The sequence below is a fragment of the Macaca fascicularis genome, chromosome 11 (genome assembly GCF_037993035.2).
Source record: "Macaca fascicularis isolate 582-1 chromosome 11, T2T-MFA8v1.1".
NCBI classification, from domain to species: domain Eukaryota; kingdom Metazoa; phylum Chordata; class Mammalia; order Primates; family Cercopithecidae; genus Macaca; species Macaca fascicularis.
This window is the reverse complement of record NC_088385.1, coordinates 60,035,415-60,059,159: the sequence shown is the minus strand read 5'-3', so window position 1 is coordinate 60,059,159 and position 23,745 is coordinate 60,035,415. Positions and strand designations below refer to the sequence as shown.

General features: G+C 50.5%; 2 protein-coding genes across 13 annotated transcripts; both read right to left on the bottom strand.

Moving 5' to 3' along the window:
• Nucleotides 1-7,733: 7,733 nt before the first annotated feature.
• On the bottom strand, nucleotides 7,734-10,902 carry MFSD5 (major facilitator superfamily domain containing 5). 6 transcript variants are annotated; one of them, XM_074006965.1, is made up of 3 exons: nucleotides 10,509-10,902; nucleotides 10,098-10,428; nucleotides 7,734-9,323 (listed from the first exon to the last, which is right to left on the bottom strand). In XM_074006965.1, exon 3 carries the CDS (start codon nucleotides 9,304-9,306, stop codon nucleotides 7,954-7,956), a length of 1,353 nt encoding a protein of 450 aa, XP_073863066.1. In that variant the 5' UTR covers nucleotides 9,307-9,323; nucleotides 10,098-10,428; nucleotides 10,509-10,902; the 3' UTR covers nucleotides 7,734-7,953. The 6 variants fall into 6 exon arrangements, with proteins under 6 accessions (XP_073863066.1, XP_045221267.1, XP_045221265.1 ...); XM_045365332.1 differs by having other exon boundaries at nucleotides 10,070-10,902; XM_045365330.3 differs by lacking the exon at nucleotides 10,509-10,902 and having other exon boundaries at nucleotides 10,120-10,426.
• A 3,965-nt stretch (nucleotides 10,903-14,867) lies between these two features.
• On the bottom strand, nucleotides 14,868-20,788 carry LOC123567519 (uncharacterized). 7 transcript variants are annotated; one of them, XM_065524264.1, is made up of 4 exons: nucleotides 20,125-20,788; nucleotides 19,966-20,033; nucleotides 19,482-19,662; nucleotides 14,868-16,612 (listed from the first exon to the last, which is right to left on the bottom strand). In XM_065524264.1, exon 1 carries the CDS (start codon nucleotides 20,763-20,765, stop codon nucleotides 20,247-20,249), a length of 519 nt encoding a protein of 172 aa, XP_065380336.1. In that variant the 5' UTR covers nucleotides 20,766-20,788; the 3' UTR covers nucleotides 14,868-16,612; nucleotides 19,482-19,662; nucleotides 19,966-20,033; nucleotides 20,125-20,246. The 7 variants fall into 7 exon arrangements, with proteins under 7 accessions (XP_065380336.1, XP_045221269.1, XP_065380338.1 ...); XM_045365334.2 differs by having other exon boundaries at nucleotides 19,966-20,788; XM_065524266.1 differs by having other exon boundaries at nucleotides 14,868-15,577; nucleotides 19,966-20,788.
• Nucleotides 20,789-23,745: the final 2,957 nt, after the last annotated feature.

Genomic DNA, 23,745 nt, shown 5'->3' with positions numbered 1-23,745 from the left:
TCTCAAAAAAAAAAGGTCAGACATGGTGGCTCACGCCTGTAATCCCAGCTCTTTGGGAGACTGAGGCAGGTGGATCACTTGGCCAACTTGCCAAAACCCCATCTCTACTAAAAATACAAAAATTAGCTGGGCATGGTGGTGCACACCTGTAATCCCAGCTACTCGGGAGGCTGAGGCAGGAGAATTGGTTGAACCTGGGAGGCAGAGGCTGCAGTGAGTCAGGATCACCACCGTTGCACTTCAGCCTGGGCAACAGAGAGAGACTCTGTCTCAGAAAAAAAAAAAGTTATACACAATCACTGGGCATGGCAGCTCATATCTATTATCTCAGCTACTTGGGAGGCAGAGGCAGGAGGATCACTTGAGGCCAGGAGTTTGAGACCAACCTAGGCATCATAGCAAGACTCCATCTCTATAAAAAATTGAAAAATTAGCCAGGCATGGTTGCTCCAATGCCTGTAGTCATAGCTACTCAAGAGGCTGAGGTGGGAGGATTGCTTGAGCCCAGGAGTTTAAGACTCCCATGAGCTATGATCTTGCCACTGCACTCCAGTCTGGGCAACAACATGAGATTCCATGTCTAAAAAAATTAAAGTGGCCGGGCGTGGTGGCTCACACCTGTAATCCCAGCACTTTGAGAGGCCAAGGCAGGTAGATCACCTGAGGTCAGGAGCTCAAGACCAGCCTGACCAACATGGTGAAACCCCACTTCTACTAAAAATACAAAAATTTTGCTGGGCATGGTGGCATGTACCTGTAGTCCCAACTACTCAGGAGGATGAGACAGAAGAATTGCTGAACCCAGGAGGCGAAGGTTGCAGTGAGCTGAGATCATGCCATTGCACTCCAGCCAGGGTGACAGGGTGAGATTCTGTCTCAAAAAATAAATAAAAATTTTTTTAAAATGTAAAAATTAGCCTGTAATCCCAGCACTTTGGGAGGCTGAGGCGGGCGAATCACGAGGTCAGGAGATCGAGACCATCCTGGCTAACACGATGAAACCCCGTCTCTACTAAAAATATAAAAAATTGGCCGGGCGTGGTGGCGGGCGCATGTAGTCCCAGCTACTCTACTCAGGAGGCTGAGGCAGGAGAATGGCATGAACCCGGGAGGCGGAGATTGCAGTGAGCCGAGATCGTGCCACTGCACTGCAGCCTGGGTGACAGAGCGAGGCTCCCTCTCAAAAAAAAAAAAAAAAAAAAGTAAAAATTAAAGTAACTTTAAAGAATTATCTTCAGGCCAGTCACAGTGGCTCACACCTGTAATCCCAACACTTTGGGAGGCTGAGGTGGGAGGACTGCTTGAGCTCAAGGGTTTGAGACTAACCTGGGCCACATAGTGAGACCGTCTTCTCTACAAAAAATTAAAATTAGCTGAGTGTGGTGGTGTGCACCTGTAGTCCCAACTACTCAGAGGTGGGAGGACTGCTTGAGCCCAGGAGGTCGAGGCTGCAGTGAACTGTTATCATGCCACTGCACTCTAGCTTGGGCGACATAAGACCTTGTCTTAAAAAGAAAAAGAAAAAAAGTGAATTATTTTCAGAGGCAGCAACAGAAGGCAAAATTAAAAAAAAAAGCCAAGCATGGTGGTGTTCGAGTAGTTCGAGTAGTCCCAGCTAGTCTGGAGGCTGAGGTGGAGGTGGGAGGATCGCTTGAGCTCAGGAGTTAGAGACCAGCCTGGGTGACACAGCAAGATTCAGTCTCAAGAAAAAGCCGGGCATGGTGGCTCACTCCTGTAACCGCAGCACTTTGGGAGGCCAAGGTGGATGGATCACTTGAGGTCAGGAGTTTGAGACCAGCCTGGCCAGCATAGTGAAACCCCGTCTCTACTAAAAATGCAAAAATTAGTCAGGCATGGCGGCACACACCTTGCAGTCCCAGCTACTGGGGAGGCACAGGTAGGAGAATTGCTTGAATCCAGGAGGCTAAGGCTGCAGTGAGTCAAAATCGTGCCACTGCACTCCAGCCTGGGTGAAAGAGGGAGGCCCTGTCTCAAAAAAAAAAAAAAAGGAAAGAAAGGAAGGAAGGAAAGAAGGAAGGAAGGAAGGAAGGAAGGGCCATACGCAGGTTTTGAACTGCGCCATGGGTCAGTGGCTTGCTGTTGTTCAAATGTTAACTGTATATTTAGATAGCAATACAAATATATGTATTTTAATATACTACTATAACATAATTAGCACATACTGATATTCACATATGTGTATTAAATATGCATTTCTGTTTTTGCATTTGACCATTTTACAATGAGACCCTATAACTTTATGGAAAAAACAGTTAAAGTAAATGTGAGGTATTTTTATAACTTCAGATCTGATTCCAAGCATGACATTTGTTTGTGTTACATTTTCAATCTGTGGTTCTATGGGGAGGCAGAAAATAATAAAAAGGACAGGGAAAACCACAGGATCGGGGTTAGGGGAATAGCAATGAGGAGAGTACCTAGACTCCGCTGACCATTAGCTGGGAACAGCCCCTCCCCTCCCAGGGCAGGGACTGAATTTCCAGGAAGAGGTCATCCTCCAGGCCTTAGAATCCTGTACTGTCTTCCTGCCCCAGTCCTCCTGCCTCCTCATCCATTGGCTCCTGGGTCCTTGGGATGTTTCTCTTCTCTCCTCAGGATCGCTTAAAAGCTCCAGATCAAATAATCATGTTTCCAGCTGGATGGAAATTCAGAAAATCAGGAGCCTCTTAGTGAAAGATGGTGGTTGTATCCAGTCTAACCCCAAGCTGACCTTCCCACTAGAGGAAGAGGAAATGGGTTCAAGTGGAACACACTGACACCCAGCTCAGATGCTCACATACCCCAGAGTAGAAGCCTTTTCAAATAGCTCGATAATTCCATCTGGACCAGTACTGAGGATAAACGCTGCTGGGAATCCCCCAATCACTGAGATGCATTGGAAAGTTCTGCACCCCATTACAGTCCTGTCCACTCATTCCCACACTCAAATCCAGATAGGCTCAACTGGATTGGAGAAGTTAAGAAATAAAATATAAAAGCAAACACTTATGTAGTGCTTATACTGTGGGCCAAATACTGTTCTAAGCACTTAAGTACAATGATGCATTTAATCCTCACAGGAACCCTTAGGGGTTGAAACTATGCTATCCTCCCCATTTCACAGACGAGGAAACTGAGGCACAGAGTTGTTGAGCCAGATTCAAATCAGGCAGTTGGGCTCTTTTTTTTTTTGAGATGGAGTTTCACTCTTGTTGCTTGTTGCCCAGGCTGGAGTGCAATGTCATGATGGCATGATTTCAGCTCACTGCAACCTCTGCCTCCCAGGTTCAAGTGATTCTCCTGCCTCAGCCTCCTGAGTAGCTGGGATTACAGGTGCCCACCACTATGCCTGGATAATTTTTGTATTATCATAGAGATGGGGTTTCACCATGTTGGCCAGGCTGGTCTCGACTCCTGACCTCTGGTGATCCACCTGCCTTGGCCTCCCAAAGTGTTGGGATTACAGGAGTGAGCCACTGTGCTGGGCCAGATCCACATTGTTTTCTGTTTTTTCAGACGGAGTCTCCCACTGTCACCAAGTCTGGGCTCCGTCTCCTGGGTTCATGCCATTCTTCTGCCTCAGCCTCCCAAGTAGCTGGGACTACAGGCGCCTGCCACCACACCCGGCTAATTTTTTGTATTTTTAATAGAGATAGGGTTTCACCATCTTAGCCAGGATGGTCTTGATCTCCTGACCTTGTGATCCACCTGCCTCGGCCTCCCAAAGTGCTGGGATTACAGGCATGAGCTACCGCACCCGGCCCTCAGATCCACATTTTTTTTTTTTTTTTTTTTTTGAGACGGAGTCTCACTCTGTTGCCCAGGCTGGAGTGCAGGGGCGCATCTCAGCTCACTGCAAGCTCTGCCCCCTGGGTTCACGCCATTCTCCTGCCTCAGCCTACCGAGTAGCTGGGACTACAGGCTCCCGCCTCCTCGCTCGGCTAATTTTTTTTGTATTTTTAGTAGAGATGGGGTTTCACCATGTTAGCCAGGATGGTCTCGATCTCCTGACCTCGTGATCCGCCCACCTCGGCCTCCCAAAGTGCTGGGATTACAGGCGTGAGCTGCCACACCCAGCCTCAGATCCACATTTTTAATCACTTCCCTTATGGGGCCTCTTGGTGGAGCATCATGAGCAGCATTTTGCAGGGAATATGCACCTGGTGAACCGATCCCTCGTTTGAATAATCTGGACAGATACCCCTAAGTGGATCAGATAGCCAAATGCTCCTACTCTCTTGCTGTTCTCCAGGGACAGAGCTTCAGATGGGGAAGCAGGGATGGAGGCTAAAAGACAGGTAAGTGAAGGCCCATGGGACAGAGGCAGCATGTGTCATAGAGGGGGCACTGGGTTGGCAACCTGAGGCAAGGTTTAGTCTTAGTTTCATCACTCACTTACTACATGCCCTTAGGCAAGTTATTTGCTTTCTTTAAGTGGATTTTCCTCTTGGGTAAATAAATAAATAAGTCCAGGCGCGGTGGCTCACGAGTGTAATCCCTGTAATCCCAGCACCTTGGGAGGCTGAAGTGGGTGGATCATGAAGTCAAGAGATTGAGACCATTCTGGTCAACATGGTGAAATCTGGTCTCTACTAAAAATACAAAAATTAGCTGGGTGTGGTGGGGCATGCCTGTAGTCCCAGCTACTCGGGAGGCTGAGGCAGGAGAATCACTTGAACATGGGAGCCAAGATCATGCCACTGCACTCCAGCCTGGCAACAGAGCGAGACTCCATCTCAAAAAAATAAAAAATAAATAAATAAATATATCACTGGTACCTAGCAGTAAAACACATGGCATAGTAGGTGCTCAATAAAAAATGTTTAAGGCCAAATGGATAATCTCTAAGATGCCTTCCAGCTCCTAACATGCTGTGAGTCTGACAGGAAAGAACCCTCTCCACTCTATTTGCCACCAGCCCCTTTGAAGCAAGCTCAGCAGGGACAAAGCTAAAGGAATCTCATTAATCTCCCCTAGCCCTCTGTTTCCATATCACTTAGGAAGGTGAGGGCCCCTAAATAATTACCGTCAGGCCAGGTGTGGTGGCTCACACCTGTAATCCTAGCACTTTGGGAGCCTGAGAAGGGAGGATGGCTTGAACCCAGAAGTTTCAGATGAGCCTGGGCAACATAGTGAGACCTTTGTCTCTACACAAAAATTTTAAAAATTAGCTAGGTGTGGTGGTGCTGCCTGTAGTCCCTACTATTCGGGAGGCTAAGGTGGGAAGATTGCTTGAGCCCAAGAGGTCGAGGCTGTAGTAAGCCGTGATCCTGCCATTACACTCTGGCCTAGGCGACAGAGCAAGACCCTGTCTCAAAAACAAAATAAAACAAAAAACAATAATAATGATAATTATTGTCATCCAAAACAACAAATTATCAAGTGTCTCCTGAAAAGCCAGGTGTGAGCTAGCCTGTCTCCTCTCCGGATATGTACTGAGCACAGCCATGAGGAAAGCATCCACTTGTGTGTATATATGCAGGAGATAAAGGTAGTAAGACTGTTTCCTCGTCCCCTCAAGATCATAGCATGATAGAAAGAGACGCAATGTCTACAAATAACTAACTATAAAGTATATCCAGGTCTAGCCCAACAGGGCAGAAAGAGGAAGTGGAGTTATTGCAAGACTCTGTCTTTAGTCTTTTTTTTTTTTTTTGAGACGGAGTCTTGCTCTGTCACCCAGGCTGGAGTGCAGTGGCCGGATCTCAGCTCACTGCAAGCTCCGCCTCCCGGGTTTACGCCGTTCTCCTGCCTCAGCCTCCCGAGTAGCTGGGACTACAGGCGCCCGCCACCTCGCCCGGCTAGTTTTTTTTTTTTGTATTTTTTAGTAGAGACGGGGTTTCACCGTGTTAGCCGGGATCGTCTCTTGATCTCCTGGCCTCGTGATCCGCCCGTCTTGGCCTCCCAAAGTGCTGGGATTACAGGCTTGAGCCACCGCGCCCGGCCTGTCTTTAGTCTTGAGATGATGAGTGGCAGGAGTAGGGGTGTAGTAGAAAAGATACCCTTTCTTTTTTTTGTTTGTTGAGACAGAGTCTCACTCTGTTGCCCAGGCTGGAATGCAGTGGCATGGCTCAATCATCACTCACTGCAGCCTCGATCTCCCAGGTTCAATTGATCCTCCCACCTCAGCCTCCCAAGTAGCTCAGACTATGGGCACATGCCACTATGCACAACTAATTTGTCTATTTTTTGTAGAGATGGGGTTTTGCCACGTTGCCCAGGTTGGTCTCAAACTCCTGGGCTCAAACTCCTGCCTGCCTTGGTCTCCCAAAGTGCTGGGATTACAGGTGTAAGTCACCACACCTGGCTGATACGTTTTTTCTTACTTAATCTCAACCTCTATTCCCTGAAGCTTGGGTGGGGCAACATGTTTTTTTCTGGTCTGAGAAGGGAACTGAGACCACCACCCATTCCTCCCCTTGGCCTCACTCTGCAGAAGCCCTTCCACCCTGCATTCCACCAGCACCTGCTGATGCTATCTTTCCACACAGGTTGGGACCTGCAGTTCTTGGAACATCCTGCATCTTTCTGTCTGAGAAGTAGTCTGGGACCCAAGGAAAGGTCATCAACCCCTTTCCAGAAGGGATAGGTGTCCCCCATGCCCATCCCAAGCACATTCCAGGACACATCCTTGAGCCTACCCTCCTTCCCTTCCTACCCTTCTTAAAGCTGGCTGTGCTTCCCCTGAGAAGCCCAGGTTTTGGTGGGAGGAGGAAAGGCAGATACAATCAGAGGTGAGGCAGGGAGGGACCCACAGAACTGGCTCACTAGTACTGTTTCCTGCCCTGATGGCTCCCTCACCCTCATTCAGGCTGGGTGGGGGAGAGTCAGGTATAGACAAGATATCCTAGTCCCTCAGCAATGCACCACTCTCTCCCCTTGGCAGCCTTTCACTTCAGTTTCATGCAGGGATAAAGGATCTGGTAGACCCTGATGATGCTGGACAAATGGTGCATTCACAGCCACAGAGGCAAAAGGCAGGCAGCAGGCCTGTGCTGAGCTGCAAGCTTACTTTGGTAGGAAGGGCCCTGGCTTTGCCGAAGAGGTGGTCACAGCAGCAGCCCAAGCCCCTGGAATCTTTGCTCAGTGGCCTGGCATACTGGGCATCTACCCCATGTGCTACAGAGATCATCTTACCCTGGATGTAAGCAAGGGTTCTGCTTGACAACTGGGGGCAGTGCCTGTCCAGCAACAGAGGCATGTGGAGGACCTAGGAGCCTCAGGCCCTTCCCACACAGCTCTGCTGAGAACAGTTCCATAGTTCTCAGTCTGAACTGGAGACAGCCTTGGAGAGGTTAGAAATAGAAAACTTTTGCTGATAATCCCACCTCAAAACCTCTAGCTGGGCCTGGCGTGGTGGTTCACGCCTGTAATCCCAACATTTTGGGATGCCGAGGTGGGTGGATCACCTGAAATCAGGAGTTCAAGATCAGCCTGGTCAACACGGTGAAACCCCATCTCTACTAAAAAAAAAAAAAAAATTAGCTGGGCATGGTAGCAGGCACATGTAATCCCAGCTACTTGGGAGGCTGAAGCAGGAGAATCACTTGAACCTGGGAGGCGGAGGTTGCAGTGAGCCAAGATCGCACCATTGCACTCCAGCTTGGGTGACAGAGCAAGACTCCGTCTCAAAAAATAAAAAAATGAAAAAACAAAAAACAAAAAACCTCTAGCTGCCCACTCGCCAGAAACCACTGAGAAGGCTACAGGTAAGGATGAGTAAATCAAATCAATGATCATTTAAAAGTGTTTATTTTCTAAATGGGAGTAACACAGAGGGAACTTTTGGCACCTTCTTTCCAGTCCATCACCCCCATCATGTCCTCCCAAACACAAAGCAGTGGCAGGAGAAACCACAGGACAGAGTCACAAAGTCAGTCACAGAGAGATCTGTACAATCCTGGATAGCTGGAATTCAAGAGTCTGTCCCAGCTATCCTGTCCTGGCATGGGGTTACAGCTCAGGGGCATAGGGCTCCTCAGTAGGTGAGGGTACCCGCAGCTCAGCATCATGCCTTACCACGGTGAAGAGTCCCACCACCGCCAGCAGAGCCATCACCATGACAGCAGAGCAAATGCTGAACATGTTCCGAGTACCTGTTTTTCTATCACTGTCATGGAGGACAAGGAGCCCTAGGCAAGCCAGTAAGTGCAGAGGTACCCGGAACCAGTTGAGTACACCAGCCTGCTCTGTCTCAGGGATCACCTTTCTCCGTAGGAAGCTCATGCTGGGAAAGTATAGTCCACAAGCCAACTCAATAAGTAGAAAGGCTATGAAGGACTCCACTGGACTCTCCTGGCCTGGACTGGTAGAGAAAGTCAACATGAAGAGAGAGAAGACGACGATGAGCACAGCAAGGGACAGCAGGTGCATGGGCTGAAGGTGGTACCTCTTGGAGGTGGCAATACGGTACAGGGAAGAGCCAAGCAGGCTGGCTGCCATGAAGCTGGAGAAGACAATGCCCAGAGGGGCGCCATGTGGGTCCAGCACAGGTGTCCAGAGGAAGACAAAGATGAAGATGACACTCTCAAATAGAGCTTGTATGGTGCCCAACAGCAGCACGCGGCGGTCCGAAAGGAGGCAGCGCAGGCCTCCAGCACAGGTCCTTGAGAAGGCACGCTGCCGGTCATAGTTCTCCCCCCAGTTTCGAAGGGCCAAGGCCCCTGCCAGAGCCAGGAGAGGGATGGCAGCCACAAAGGGCGCTACAGGCCCCAGCCCTATCCAGCTTGCTACAGCCTCAGCTGTCACACCTGCCACTACAGCCAGCACATGGTTCCAGAAGGCAGCTCGAGCAAAGGTAGCTGGGATCCACTCGGCAGGGAAGTCATGCCGTTCCACGTGCTCATGGATGTACCAGGCCTCGAAGGCTGAGAAGAGCAGGGCTGTAGACAGCCCACCAAGTGCTCGGCCCACTAGCAGCACAAAGTAGTCTTGAGAGAGTTTGGTTAAGCAGCATAGTGAGTAAGTGAGAGAGAAGAGCACACAAGAATTCTTGCGACCCAGCCAATCCACAAGGGAGGAGGCCACCAGGCCAAAGAGGACTGTAGAGGCAAGGCCACAGACATACAGGATGGCAATTTGACCTTCCAGGAAGTAGTAATGCTGGTAGAGTTTATAGAGGTAGGGGGCCTGGAGCCAGTCAGCTGCCAGGGCCAGGAAGTAGACTTGATAGAAGTCCAGTTGAAACCGAAGGAAGGAGGGATTGCTGCAGGCCCTTCCAGGGGGCTTAGCCCGGCACCTTGACAGTTCCAGCCCCAGGCAGGAGGCCAGGAGGCCTACAAAAGCAAGGTAGGCAGTCACCAGCATGGTGGGCCCCCGACGACCTGGGAAGAGAGGTGGGGGTCAGAGTCATATCCATCCTTCGGGCAGCACGGTCAAGGGGCCGACTGTCTTAAACAGAAGGCAGCTCCACCCAACCCCGTCAACTCCACTCCCCAAGATCTCAGACCGGAGGGACCAGTTGGGTGGGTGGGAGGAGTGGCCCCGCCAGAGCTGTCTCCTAGGACACTGTGGGGCAGGGAGGGGTAAGAGGACAGGGGAGAGGACTGAGCACTCACCCCATCCTTGCCTGTAAAGAGGGAGTCCCTTCCAATAATCCCGGTCCCCCAAATTCTACTGCCCTTTCCCACAGCACCTCCCGCACACGTCCTTCTATTACCTCCCATCCTCGCTGGGGAGCCCCTTTTTGCCCTCAGTGTCTCATCCTCTGTCCCGGGCATCCCTCCCACCCGCGCAGGCCTCTCGAGTTGTTTCAGGGTCATGCGTGTGCATCTCAGATGCCCACTCCTCCAGGTCACTGGCGCCCCACTGCGCCCCCTAGCCCCTGCCCAGCGATGCCACATCCGCTTGCACCTCGCCCAGACTCCGTCTCACCTGCTGTCCCGGTCTGCGGGGACACCCCGGACACGTCCGGCTCCAGGCCGCCCGGCCACCCTCCCCGCTGTGGCTGCGGCTCCAGCTCGGGTTCCAGCAGCGCTCCCGCCCCTCACAGCCTGCTTCCGGGAGCCGGGCAGGCCTCTGGCCGCCGCCATGATGGCTTCGTCACGTGACGGGGGCGCGGCGCCAAAACCCCGCCCCGTCCGCCCTCCTTCCCCTACCCGGGCGCGGAACTCCGGACACCTGGGGTGGGTCAGGAAGGGGCGACCGTGGGCGGCTGCGGTTGCTCCTCCTGGCCTGGCCTTGCTCGCCGCTCTCCCGTGACACCTGCTCCTCTGGCTCTTGGATGCCTGCTGGGCCACCCCGAAATAAAGGCCAATTTTCTTTTCTTCCGTGCCTTGCTCGGGAAAGATGCCCGCAGTCCGGTAGAGCCAAGGACTGGAGCTTCCTAAGGAACAGCACCGCCGCCCGAAGCCGAGACGGTCTCCTCGGTTTGCCTCCTCTCCCACTTCAGTGACCTCCATGCAAGAGAAGCCAGTATGGTCCAGACACCTGAGGGAGGCGGTGTGGTGTAAAGAACTTGGAGTGGGGCTGCAGACAGATTAAGGCGCAATCCCGCCCCTGTCACTTACCAGCTGTGTGGCCTTAGGCAAGCCGCATAACTTCCCAGTGTCCCAGTTTCTTTGAAGTCACAGGAGAGCAATGCCCAAATGCAGCATAGGGTTAAGAACTTCAGCCTTGGCGCTTAACTCCCTACCTTCTGCCACTCAAGCTGTTTTACCTTGGAAAAGCTATTTAACCTCTCTACAGCTTCCGTATTATCTCCTCAAGAGCCTCCAATGACTTCCCATCTCACTAAGGGTAAAAGCCGAAATCTTTATAATGGTCTACAAGACCCTCTGTCCTCTGACCTTCTGCCACTCCTCTGACTTCATCCCCTGCTACTCTCCCTCCTACTCCATCTATATTGGTTACCACCAGGGCCTTTGCACACTGTTCCCTGTACAATTCTTCTCCAAGATATCCACGTGGTTCCCCCATCACCTCCTCCAGTTCTCTGTTCAAATGTCACCTGATCTTGGCTGGGCCTGGTGGCTCATACCTGTAATCCCAGCAGTTTAGGAGGCCGAGGCAGGTCGATCACTTGAGGTCAGGAGTTCAAGATCAGCCTGGCCAATATGGTGAAACCCTGTCTCTACTAAAAAAATAGAAAAATTAGCCAGGCATGGTGGTGGAAACCTGTAATCCCACCTACTCAGGAGGCTGAAGCAGGAGAATCACTTGAACCGGGGAGGCAAAGGTTGCCATGAGCCAAGTTCACGACACTGCACTCCAGCCTGGGTGACAGAGCGAGACTCTGTCTCACAAAAAAACATAAAATAAAACAAATTTTTAAAAAATGTCACCTGATCAGAGAGGCCTTCCGTGGCCCTTCTGTTTAAAATAGCAACAACACCACCTCCAGCACAGTAATCTACCTATTTTCCTTTCAATTCTCTATTCTCTCTGCTGCTTTTACTCCACAGTACACTATGTATTTTCCTTGTTTATTTATTTACTATCTCGGCCAGGTGTGGTGGCTCACACCTGTAATCTCAGCACTTTGAGAGGCCAAGATGGGTGAATCACTTGAGGCCAGGAATTTAAGACCAGCCTGGCCAACATGGTGAAACCCCATCTCTACTAAAAATACAAAAATTTGCTGGGTACGGTGGCTCACACCTGTAATTCCAGCACTTTGAGAGGCCGAGGGGGGCGGATCATGAGGTCAGGAGTTCAAGATCAGTCTGGCCAACATGATGAAACCCCATCTCTACTAAAAATACAAAAAAATTTGCTGGGTGTGGTGGTGTGCACCTGTAATCCCAGCGACTTGGGAGGCTGAAGCAGGAGAATCGCTTGAACCTGGGAGGCAGAGGTTTCGGTAAGCTGAGATTGCACCACTGCACTCCAGCCCAGGGCAACAGAGCAAGACTCTGTCTCAAACAAACAAACAAAAAGATTAGATGGGCCTGGTGGTGCGCGCTTGTAATCCCACCTACTCAGGAGGCTGAGGGACGAGAGGAGGCGGAGGTTGCAGTGAGCCAAGATTGCACCACTGCACTCCAGCCTGGGTGACAGAGCAAGACTTTGTCTCTAAGTAAATAAATAAGTAAATATTTACTATCTCTTCTCCCTACAGATTTTTATCTGTTTTGTTCACCTGTATTCCCAATACTTAAAACAGTCATTGATATGTATTAATCATAAATATTTCATAAATATTCTATGACTAAATGAGTAACTTATGTAAATTAATATCGAAAGTACTGGCCCATATTAACTGTTAACACGTATCAGTTATGATGTACCTAAGGAGTTTTAAGAAGGTTTAGTCCAGGCCGGGTGCGGTGGCTCATGCCTGTAATCCCAGCACTTTGGGAGGCCGAGGCGGGTGGATCACGAGGTCAGGAGATCAAGACCATCCTGGCTAACACGGTGAAATGCTGTCTTTACTAAAAAAAAATACAAAAAATTAGCTGGGCGTGGTGACGGGTGCCTGTAGTCCCAGCTACTCGGGAGGCTGAGGCAGGAGAATGGCTTGAACTCGGGAGGTAGAGGTTGTGGTGAGCCGAGATCACGCCACTGCACTACACCCTGGGCAGCAGAATGAGACCCTGTTCCAAAACAGTCTTGAACTTCTGGACTCAAGGGATCCACCCACCTTGGCCTCCCAAAGTGCTGGGATTACAGGTGTGAGCCACCACATCCAGCCTGAGAAATACTTTCTTATGATAAAACAGCTGGTTTATATCCTACAAGTTCCAAAGCGCTTTCATCCCCAGCTGGCAAACTAGTGAAGAGTAGAAAGGGGTGATGGTTCCCATGCCTTTTTTTTTTTTTTTTTTTTTTTGACACGGAGTCTCGCTCTGTCGCCCAGGCTGGGGTGCAGTGGCCGGATCTCAGCTCACTGCAAGCTCGCCTCCCGGGTTTACCCCATTCTCCTGCCTCAGCCTCCCGAGTAGCTGGGACTACAGGCGCCCGCCACCTCGCCCGGCTAGTTTTTTGCACTTTTTAGTAGAGACGGGGTTTCACCATGTTAGCCAGGATGGTCTCGATCTCCTGACCTCGTGATCCGCCCGTCTCGGCCTCCCAAAGTGCTGGGATTACAGGCTTGAGCCACTGTGCCCGGCCCCATGCTTTCATCTAGAAACACTAAAACAGAAAATCGTGATTTCCGACTGGGCGTGGTGGCTTGCGCCTGTAATCCCAGCACTTTGGGAGGCCAAGGTGGGCGGATCTCTTGAAGCCAGGAGTTCAAGACCAGCCTGGCCAACATGGCGAAACCCCATCCTACGAAAAATACAAAAAAAATAGCTGGGTCCTGGTGGTGCATGCCTATAATCCCAGCTACTCAGGTGGCTGAAGCAGGAGAATCATTTGAACTCTGGAGGTGGAGGTTGCAGTGAGCCAAGATTGCACAACTGCACTCCAACTTGGGCAACAGAGTGAGACTCTGTCTCAAAAATAAATAAATAAATAAATAAAAATTTAAAAAATCATGCTTTCTGCCAGGCTTGGTGGCTCATACCTGTAATCTTAGCACTTTAAGAAGTTGAGGTGGGAGGATCTCTTGAGGCCAGGAGTTTGAGGCCAGCCTGGGCAACTAGGGAAACCCCTGTCTGGGCATGGTGGTGGGTGCCTGTAACCCCAGCTGTTCCTGAGGCTTAGGCAGGAGGATTGCTTGAGCCCAGGAGTTGGAGACTGCAGTGAGCTCTGATGGTATCGCTGCACTCCAGCCTGGGTGACAGAACAAGCCCTGTCTTTAAAAAAGGAAAAAGCCATGTGCGGTGGCTTATGCCTGTAATCCCAGCACTTTGGGAGGCCCATGTGGGTGGATCACCTGAGGTCGGGAGTTCAAGATCAGCCTGACTAACACGGAGAAACCCCATCTCTACTAAAAATACAAAATTAGCTGGGCATGATGGCGCATGCCTGTGGTCCCAGCTACTTGGGAGACTGAGGCAGGAGAATCGCTTGAACCTGGGAGGCAGAGGTTGTGGTGAGCTGAGATCGCGCCATTGCACTCCAGCCTGGGCAACAAAAGCGAAACTCTGTCTCAAAAACAACAACAACAACGAAAAAAAAAAAAAAAGAAAAAGAAAAAAAAATCATGATTTTCCCAGGGTTACTCAGTAAGTGCCCTCCATCCCAGTCCTGGGCTTCAGCCTCTTGAACTCATGACAGTGAGTCTCTGAATTCTTTTTCTTGAGACGGAGTCTTGCTCTGTTGCCCAGGCTGGAGTGCAATGATGCAATCTCAACTCATTGCAACCTCCGCCTCCCAGGTTCAAGCGATTCTCCTCCCTCAGCCTCCCGAGTAGCTGAGACTACAGGCGCATGCCACCACGCCTGGCTAATTTTTGTATTTTAGTAGAGACGGGGTTTCACTGTGTTAGCCAGGATGGTCTTGATCTCCTGACCTTGTGATCCTCTTGCCTTGGTGTCCCAAATTGCCAGGATTACAGGTGTGAGCCACTGCACCCGGCCTGAGTCTCTGAATTCTTAGTGGTATTTCCTTTGGGGTGCAGATCATCCTGGATGAAGGCAGTGGATGAGACAGGATGACCTTACATCCCTTGCCTTCTATTTCACAGGATGGAGGCCAGTTTTCTACCATTATTGCATTGTATTTTGCTCAGAAGCACCTAATAGGGACCAAAAGCAATATTATATTATTTTGGTTTATTTTTGTTTATTGTAGGACCTATTCAAAATATGTATACTCCTTAAGGTCTCTCTGGCCCCTCAGACCTGTGAAGCACAGCTGGGAAAGGTCCTAAATGTGGGGACTGTGCTAGCAGAGAACTACAGGGGATAAAGGATGGCCTGGGTGGAGGGGAGAAAGGGCTGGGATCTGTGCATGGGGAGCCAAAGGGTAAGTCCTGGCTTTCAGAGCAAGTGGGAAGGATGCTCTGGGAGTTACTGGAAACCATACTTACCAGAGGAACATCATTTAAAACTCTTTTATTATGGAAATGTTCAAACATACACAAAGGTAGAGAGCATAGTTCTATGAACTTCCATATTTTTTTTTTTTTTGAGACAGAGTCTTGCTGTGTCACCCAGGCTGGAGTGCAATGGTGCGATCTCAGCTCACTGCAACCTCCACCTCCCAGGTTCAAGCGATTTTCCTACCTCAGCCTCCCGAGTAGCTGGGATTACAGGCGCCTGCCACCACACCTGGCTAATTTTTTGTAATTTTTGTAGAGATGGGGTTTTACCATGTTGGCCAGGCTGGTCTCAATCTCCTGTACTCAGGTGATCCACCCACCTCGGACTCCCAAAGTGTTGGGATTATAGGTGTGAGCCACCGAACCAGGCCAGAACTTACATATTCTTTTTTTTTTTTTTTTTTTTTTGAGACAGTCTCACCCTGTTGTCCAGGCTGGAGTGCAATAGTGCGATCTCGGCTCACTGCAACCTCCGCCTCCCGGGTTCAAGCGATTCTTTTGCCTTAGCCTCCTAAGTAGCTGAGATTACAGGCGTGCACCTCCACGCCCAGCTAATTTTTGTATTTTTAGTAGAGACGGGATTTCACCATGTTGGCCAGGCTGGTCTCGATCTCCTGACCTTGTGATCCTCTTGCATCGGCCTCTCAAAGTGCTGGGATTACAGATGTGAGCCACCACGCCCAGCCCCTTTCTGTCCTTTTTTCTCTGCTGAAATATTTAAAATTAAATAGGTCACTTCACTCCATACTTCAGCATACATCTCTAGGAAATAACAACCTTCTCTTCTATAACCCAAGAGCCATTTTTATATCTAACAAAATTAGCACTGCTTCCTTGTTATCATAAATACCCAGTCCATAATTACATGTCCCCAACTGTCTTTACAGTTGAGTTGTCCAAATTAGGAACCAAACAAGGTCCTTGTGTTCCATGTAATGGTTGTCTTCTTAAGTCCCTTCTCACTTTTTTTGCCCAGCCATTCACTAGTTGAAGAAATGGGGTCAGATTTCCTTTAGAATGTTACACATTCTAGGGGCATTTACCTACTTCCTTTTTTTTTTTTTTTTTTGGGATACGGAGTCTCGCTCTGTCGCCCAGGCTGGAGTGCAGTGGCCGGATCTCAGCTCACTGCAAGCTCCACCTCCCGGGTCTACGCCATTCTCCTGCCTCAGCCTCCCGAGTAGCTGGGACTACAGGCGCCCGCCACCTCGCCCGGCTAGTTTTTTGTATTTTTTAGTAGAGACGGGGTTTCACTGTGTTAGCCAGGATGGTCTCGATCTCCTGACCTCGTGATCCGCCCGTCTTGGCCTCCCAAAGTGCTGGGATTACAGGCTTGAGCCACCGCGCCCGGCCTACCTACTTCCTTATTGTGTCATTTTATTTGTTCCTTCATTCCCTGTATTTCCTGTTAAATGGAAGTCAGCACTAGAGGTTTGATTAGGTTTATGTTCAATTTTGTTTGTTTGTTTCTTTGGCAAGATTCCTTCATAGGTGGTGGTGAGTGCTTCAGATTATGTCACATCAGGAGGTACACAGTGCCTGGTTGTGTCACTTTTAGTGAAGCTAAGATTCATCCGTGGCGTTAGGTTGTGGCAGCTCAATTTCCATTGTAAAGTTCTCCATCACCCATCATCTTTGGTTTCATCCATTAGGTGAGTCTTGCTTTGATCGGTTACTTCATTAGGAGTTACAAAATGGTGATTTTTCTAATTCCATATTCCTTCCACATTAGCTGGAAGTATTCTGTAAATAAGAAGTTGTCTTCACCAATTAGAGCTATTTGGCTATCCTGAAATATAGTTTATACATGCAGGCAGCATAAGTGCTTAATTCTTTTTTTTTTTTTTTTTTCTGAGACGGAGTCTCGCGCTGTGTCACCCAGGCTGGAGTGCAGTGGCGCGATCTCGGCTCACTGCAAGCTCCGCCTCCCAGGTTCACGCCATTCTCCTGCCTCAGCCTCCCAGTAGCTGGGACTACAGGCGCCTGCCACCAGGCCGGCTAGTTTTTTGTATTTTTTTTTTTTTTTAGTAGAGACGGGGTTTCACCATGTTAGCCAGGATGGTCTCGATCTCCTGACCTCGTGATCCACCCGCCTCGGCCTCCCAAAGTACTGGGATTACAGGCTTGAGCCACCGCGCCCGGCCTTTTTTTTTTTTTTTGAAACGGAGTCTCGCTCTCACCCAGGCTGGAGTGCAGTGGCATGATCTCAGCTCACTGCAAGCTCCGCCTCCTGGGTTCACGCCATTCTCCTGCCTCAGCCTCCCAAGTAGCTGGGACCACAGGTGCCTGCCACCACGTCCGGCTAATAACTGCTTAATTCTTTTGCTTAATTCTTTTTTTTTTCTTCATACGGAGTCTCACTCTGTTGCTCAGGCTGGAGTGCAGTGGCGTGATCTCAGCTCACTGCAGCTTCTGCCTCCTGGGTTCAAGTGATTCTCCTGCCTCAGCCTCCCAAGTAGCTGGAATTACAGCCACATGCCACAACGCCCCACTAATTTGTGTATTCTTAATAGAGATGGGGTTTCACCATGTTGGCCAGGCTGGTCTCGAACTCCTGACCTCAAGTGATCCACCCACCTCAGTTTCCCAAAGTGCTGGGATTATAGGCATGAGCCATTGCACCCAGCCATTTCTTTTTATTTTTTAATTGCCAACTTCCAGAATAAGAATTTGGGAGAAGTATCATTAAAAAAGAAAGACAAGGCCGGGCGCGGTGGCTCAAGCCTGTAATCCCAGCACTTTGGGAGGCCGAGACGGGCGGATCACTAGGTCAGGAGATCGAGACCATCCTGGCGAACACGGTGAAACCCCGTCTCTACTAAAAAATACAAAAAACTAGCCGGGCGAGGCGGCGGGCGCCTGTAGTCCCAGCTACTCGGGAGGCTGAGGCAGGAGAATGGCGTAAACCCGGGGGGCGGAGCTTGCAGTGAGCTGAGATCCGGCCACTGCACTCTAGCCCGGGCGACAGAGCCAGACTCCGTCTCAAAAAAAAAAAAAAAAAGAAAGACAAAAAAGAAAGAAAAGAGGCTTGGGCTTAAAGCTGAGCAGGAATGAATGGCCTGGATAGTGAGTGGGGAAAGGAAGGGCTATTCTGGTAGACATGTCTACCCCTGGCTCACTCCAAGGCATGGACTGTGTGTCCATGACAGACACTGGTGGAGAGCTCAGTGCTCTGGCCCTTGGGCAGCAATGACAAAGACATGAGACAGGCATGGTGTGCTCTGTTGTGTAGGACCCAGGGAGATAGGGAGATGGGGGGATGGGGCAGTACAAGAGCAAACCAGATATGGGGAGACAGAAAGAGAGATAGGAAGTGAAAAAGCAGCTAGATAGAGAAGACATAAAGAGAGACAAAGAAAGGGAAATAGAAATAGAAGGGATCAAGAATGAAATGTGGCCAGGTGCAGTGGCTCACACCTGTGGTCCTACCACTTTGGGAGGCTGAGGTGGGAGGTTTGCTTGAGGCCAGGGGTTTGAGACCAGCCTGGGCAACATAGTGAGAACCTGTCTCCAAAATAATTTTAAAGAATTGTCCAGGAGTGGTGGTGCATGCCTGTAGTCCCAGCTACTTGGGAGGCTGAGATGGATCACTTGAGCCTGGGAGTTAGAAACTGCAATGAGTTCTGATTGCACCACTGCATTCCAGCCTAGGTGATAGAGCCAGCCCTGTCTCAAAAAACAAACAAACAACAACAAAAAACGAACAACAAAAAACAAAAAGAATGAAATGCACCCAGAAGCAGAACAGGACAGAAAAACAGAGAGATATGAGGGAAAAGGAAAGACCAAGGAAGAAAATAAGCATGAAGACAAGGATTGAGACAGACAAGGGGGAAGAAAAACACATATGCTAATTTTTTTAACCTTTCCTAGAGTGCTGAAGACATATGTTAAATTGATTTCAAATTAGATAGAGCAATAGAGGGATAGAGAGTGGGGAAAACAGATGTAGTGATACAATTAGGTGAAGGCAAAATGTCCCAGTGACAGAGAGTGAGGAGGAAACAGAAATGGAGACAGTGAAGTAGAAAGACAGAAGGAAAAATAAACAGCTAGAAAGACAAGAACGAAAGGAGTGCTAGAGAAGGCAGCTAAGAAAAAGAAGCTTGAAACAGATTAGTGCGGGAGCCAGAAAACTGGAGAGACAGGGAGCGGTGCTGAGGGGCTCTCAGCCTAGGAGCTCGTCCCAGGCAGGTACCAGAGTCTCCCACTTCCACTTCCAGCTCTCTCTCTTTTTTTTTTTTTTTTTTTTTTTTGAGACAAAGTTTCACTCTTGTTGCCCAAGCTGGAGTGCAATGGCGTGGTCTTGGCTCACTGCAACCTCCGCCTCCCCGCCTCCCCGGCTCAAGCGATTTTCCTGCCTCAGCCTCCCTAGTAGCTGGAATTACAGATGCGCGCCACCATGCCCAGCTAATTGTGTTGTATTTTTAGTAGAGATGGGGTTTCACTATGTTGGCCAGGCTGGTCTCGAATTCCTGACCTCAGGTGATCCACTCGCCTCAGCCTCCCAAAGTGCTGGGATTACAGGCATGACCCACCGAGCCTGGCTCTCAGCTATCTCTGGGTGGCTTGTCTCATCTCCCAGTCCCACCCCTGGGGACAGGAGACTTACAGATAGCTATGTGTGGATGCCATCCTTAGGAGCCTGAGTCAAGGGTTCCCAGCTTTCCTCATCCCCACGCCAGATGAGCCTGTATGTCACAGATGGGATCACTGCTGCAAGATTGAGGTCACGAGGCTGAGTGAACTCTCAGAGATTTGAAAGACAAGACATCCAGGCAAAGGGTTCCTGGCTAGAAACAAAAGACCACAAAGGATGCCAAGGATTTCCAAGTGGAGGGAGGAACCAAATATATTCCACTCAGCCTCTTCTTCTGGTCCAAAAGCCACTGACCCTTTCTGCCTGACTCAAGGTGAGAGGCCAGGGATTCAGAGACTCTTGGGTCAATCTTGGGTGTAGGTCAGAGGGAGAAGAAGTGGCCTCTGGACCAGGATCCTCCAGCTCCTCTAGAGGAAGAGTCCATTTATTCATGTGAACTGCAGAGGAGACTCCAATGGAGGCTCAGTGGAGGGGAAGAAATGACGAACTTGCTCACCTTCAGGGGCCGTGGGGGAGGCCCTGAGAAGAACACTTTCCATTCCAGAGGTTGCAGAGGAAGAGGTTCTGGAACCAGCAGGAGCACACCCAGAAACTAACTTCAAAGCAGAGTCCCACTGCCACCTCCCCTGGACTGGGGGAAGCCAGCTGCCTCTACCTGCTTGAGGGAGGGGTCCAGCTGATCCTTCTCCCACTCCACCCAGCTTCTGCCTCCTTGCCAGGGCAGCAGTGCGGAAGTGCTCCAGGAGACTGGCAGTCTCCTGGTGGGCAACAGTCCACCTAAATTATCAGACAGCGCCCCTGAGAACTGCGTTGTTGTCCCCTGAAGCAGCAGCTACAGCAGCCAAGGGAGCCTGGAGGCCCCCAGGCAGCCCCTCGGCCACAGCTACAGCTGTCACTGCAGCCTAGACGGGAGCTCAAACAGGCAGCTCGGCTCACGGAGCAAGGGTAAACCGGGCAGGGTGAGGGGTGGCAGCAGGTCAAGGGTGGACCGGAGCATGAGACACAGGAGTTATGGGGACAAGTCAAGGGAGGACAGGCAGGGCAGCGGGGGCAAGAGCAGGTGCAGGATGGGCCCAGGAGGCTAGGACAAGTTGGGCAGGGAGTTGCACTAGAGGGACAGGCAGTGCAGGAACAGGGGGGTGGGGGACAGCCAGGGCAGGGGAAGGCACAGGCAGAGGGGGGACAGGAGAGACAAGGAGAGGCAGCAGGTGGACCATGCCTGGAGCGGGCAGGAGGCTCTTGGTGGGCAGGCTTCTTATTCCGAGGCCCCAAGCGTAGGCCCAGAGAGAAGTCCATTCAGCTGCAGTTGTGGTCAGGCTGGGGGCTGGGTGAAGGGGAGGACAGGGTTGGAGTAGGAGGGGCGGACGGTTGGGGGGAGGATTAAACCTAAGACATGCTGAGCCTTGCTGATCCTGCAGGGAGCTCAGCCCTCCACATCCAGCCCTCCTCTTCCAGCCCTCCCCTTCCAGGCCGGCAAAGTTCTCCTACAACCCCCCTCCCTTGAAAATCCTCCAACAGCACCAGATCAGAACACGTTCTTCAAATATGACGTGTACTCCCAGGCCTCCAGTCCTTTGTTCACACTGGTCCTTCTGCTCTGAGTACCCCTGCTCCCTTCTTCACCTGGCGAGGCCCTGTCATCTCTGAAGTCTTCTCTTTTACTCAATCAAAAAGCATTTCTTGGCCAGGCATGGTGGTTCATGTTTGTAATCCCAGCACTTTGGGAGGCTAAGGTGGGCAGATCACCCGAGGTCAGGAGATCGAGATCAGCCTGACCAACATGGAGAAACCCCGTCTCTACTAAAACTACAAAATTGGCCGGGCGTGGTGGCACATGCCTGTAATCCCAGCTACTCGGGAGGCTGAGGCAGGAGAATCACTTGAACCCAGGAGGTGGAGGTTGTGGTGAGCTGAGATCACGCCGTTGCACTCCAGCCTAGGCAACAAGAGTGAAACTTGGTCTCAAAAGACCCCAAAAAAACAAAAAAACAAAAAAAAATTTATTGAGCTCTAGGATCCTGATGCCTGAGTCTCTCCAACACCAACCTCCAGAGCTGCTGTTTCAGGGCCCCCAAACAGCTCCCATAAGGGACAGGGAAGCAGCAGCAGGCAATAGCAGTGGCCACAGGAGGGCTCTAAGAGACGGAGTCTGGGATGTAGTTGGGAGCTGGCAGAGGAGGTGGGATGCCTGGGTTCTAGGAACTTCCAGGGAGACCAAGTCCCAGATGTGAGTGTAGGGGGTGCCCAGCTTTCTCTGGGAGACTGACAACCAGCCTGGTCAACTATTATTTGAGACCTAGTATGCATCAGGCACTGGCCTTGGTAATGGACAAGAATGCTAAGTTTCTTCTCTTACGGAGTTCCCATAAAAGTGAGGGGTGGAGTGGGGTGGGGACAAAAAGCAAACAGGTAAACATATAACTAAGCTTATTTCAGAGCATGAGAAAGGCTATTCTTTTTTTTTTTTTTTTCCTGAGACGGAGTCTCGCTCTGTCGCCCAGGCTGGAGTGCAGTGGCCAGATCTCAGCTCACTGCAAGCTCCGCCTCCCGGGTTTACGCCGTTCTCCTGCCTCAGCCTCCCGAGTAGCTGGGACTACAGGCGCCCGCCACCTCGCCCGGCTAAGTTTTTGTATTTTTTAGTAGAGACGGGGTTTCACCGTGTCAGCCAGGATGGTCTCGATCTCCTGACCTCGTGATCCGCCCGTGTCGGCCTCCCAAAGTGCTGGGATTACAGGCTTGAGCCACCGCGCCCGGCCTGAGAAAGGCTATTCTTATCCCAGGGTGATGTGATAAAAAGTGACTCTATCAGAAGTGACAGTTAGACCAGCCCCCAATCAGGTATGACCACCCTTAAGGGCTTTGGGGGAGATGCAGTCTATCAAAACTTGGCAGAGGAGGCAGAGCGGACCCGGACCAAGGCTGAATGGAACCCGAGTGGCTGGGTTGTGGAGAAAAATAAAGCTGAGAAAGAAATAAGGAAGGCTGGAGGTGGCAATCTAAAATTCGGTGGTTAGGGAAGGCGTCACTGAGGCAAAGACCTGAAAGAAGTGAGAGAGCACGCCATGGAAATATCTAGTGGAAGAACATTCCAGAGAGTGGGGATGGCAAGTGCCAGGAGCAAAGAGGAGAGTCATAGTGGCACAGGTCAGAGAGTAAGGCAGAGGTCCTACCACGCAGGGTCTTGTGAGCCATGGCAGGGACTTGGATCTTATTCCAAGTAAAAAGGGAAAAACAGCTGGGCGAGGTGGCTCCTGCCTGTAATCTCAGCACTTTGGGAGGCCTAGGGGAAGATCGCCTGAACCCAGAAGCTCAAGACTAGCGTGGGCAATATAGTGAGACCACATTCTCTACAAAAAATTTAAAAAATTATCCACCTTGGTGGCATGAGCCTGTAATCCCAGCTACTCGGCAGGCTGAGGCAAGAGGCAGAGGCTGCAGTGAGCCAAGATCACATCACTGCGCTCCAGCCGGGAGCACAGAGCAAGACCCTGTCTCAAAAAATAATAAAATTAAAACTGAAAATAAAGGCCGGCATGGTGGCTCACGCCTGTAATCCTAGTGCTTTGGGAGGCTAAGGTGAACAGATACGTTGAGCTCAGAAGTTCAAAACCAGCCTGGACAACATGGCAAAATCCCCGTCTCTACAAAAAAAATACAAAAAATTAGTTGGGCGTGAGGGTGCATGCTTGTAGTCCTGGCTACTTGGGGGACTGAAGCAGAAGGATCACTTGAGTCTGGGAGGTCAAGGTTGCAGTGAGCTGTGTTTGGACCTCTGCATTCCTGCCTGGGTGAGAAAGTGAGACTCTGCCTCGAAAATAAAAAAATAAATAATTTAAAAAAATAAGATAAATAGAAAACCTCTGAGGATTTTAGGCAAGAAATTGTGTGGGTCTTCTTGGCCCTATGCCTGCTCCTGGTTAGAATGTTCTGCTTCGGCCGGGCGTGGTGGCTTATGCCTGTAATCCCAGTGCTTTGGTAGGCTGAGGTGGGCGGATCACCTGAGGTCAGGAGTTCGAGACCAGCCTGGCCAACATGGCAAAACCCATCTCTACTAAAAGTACAAAAACAAATTTGCCAGGTGTGGTGGTGGGTGCCTGTAATCCCAGTTACTCAGGAGGCTGAGGCAGGAGAATCACCTGAATTCGGGAGGAGGAGGTTGCAGTGAGCTGAGATTGCACCACTGCACTCTAGCCTGGGCCACAAGAGTGAGACTCTGTCTCAAAAATAAATAAATAAATAAAGAATGTTCTGCTTCCTGGCCGGGTGTGGCCTGTAA

Bases quoted from the DNA above. Each gene is read 5' to 3' on its own strand.
- MFSD5 (XM_045365332.1), bottom strand. From the start codon at position 10,400: ATGGAGGTCACTGAAGTGGGAGAGGAGGCAAACCGAGGAGACCGTCTC. The intron at 9,324-10,069 runs GTTTTGGCGCCG...CTCTCTTCCCAG, and splicing joins AGGAGGGCGGACGGGGCGGG to GTCGTCGGGGGCCCACCATG.
- LOC123567519 (XM_045365334.2), bottom strand. From the start codon at position 20,765: ATGGACTTCTCTCTGGGCCTACGCTTGGGGCCTCGGAATAAGAAGCCT.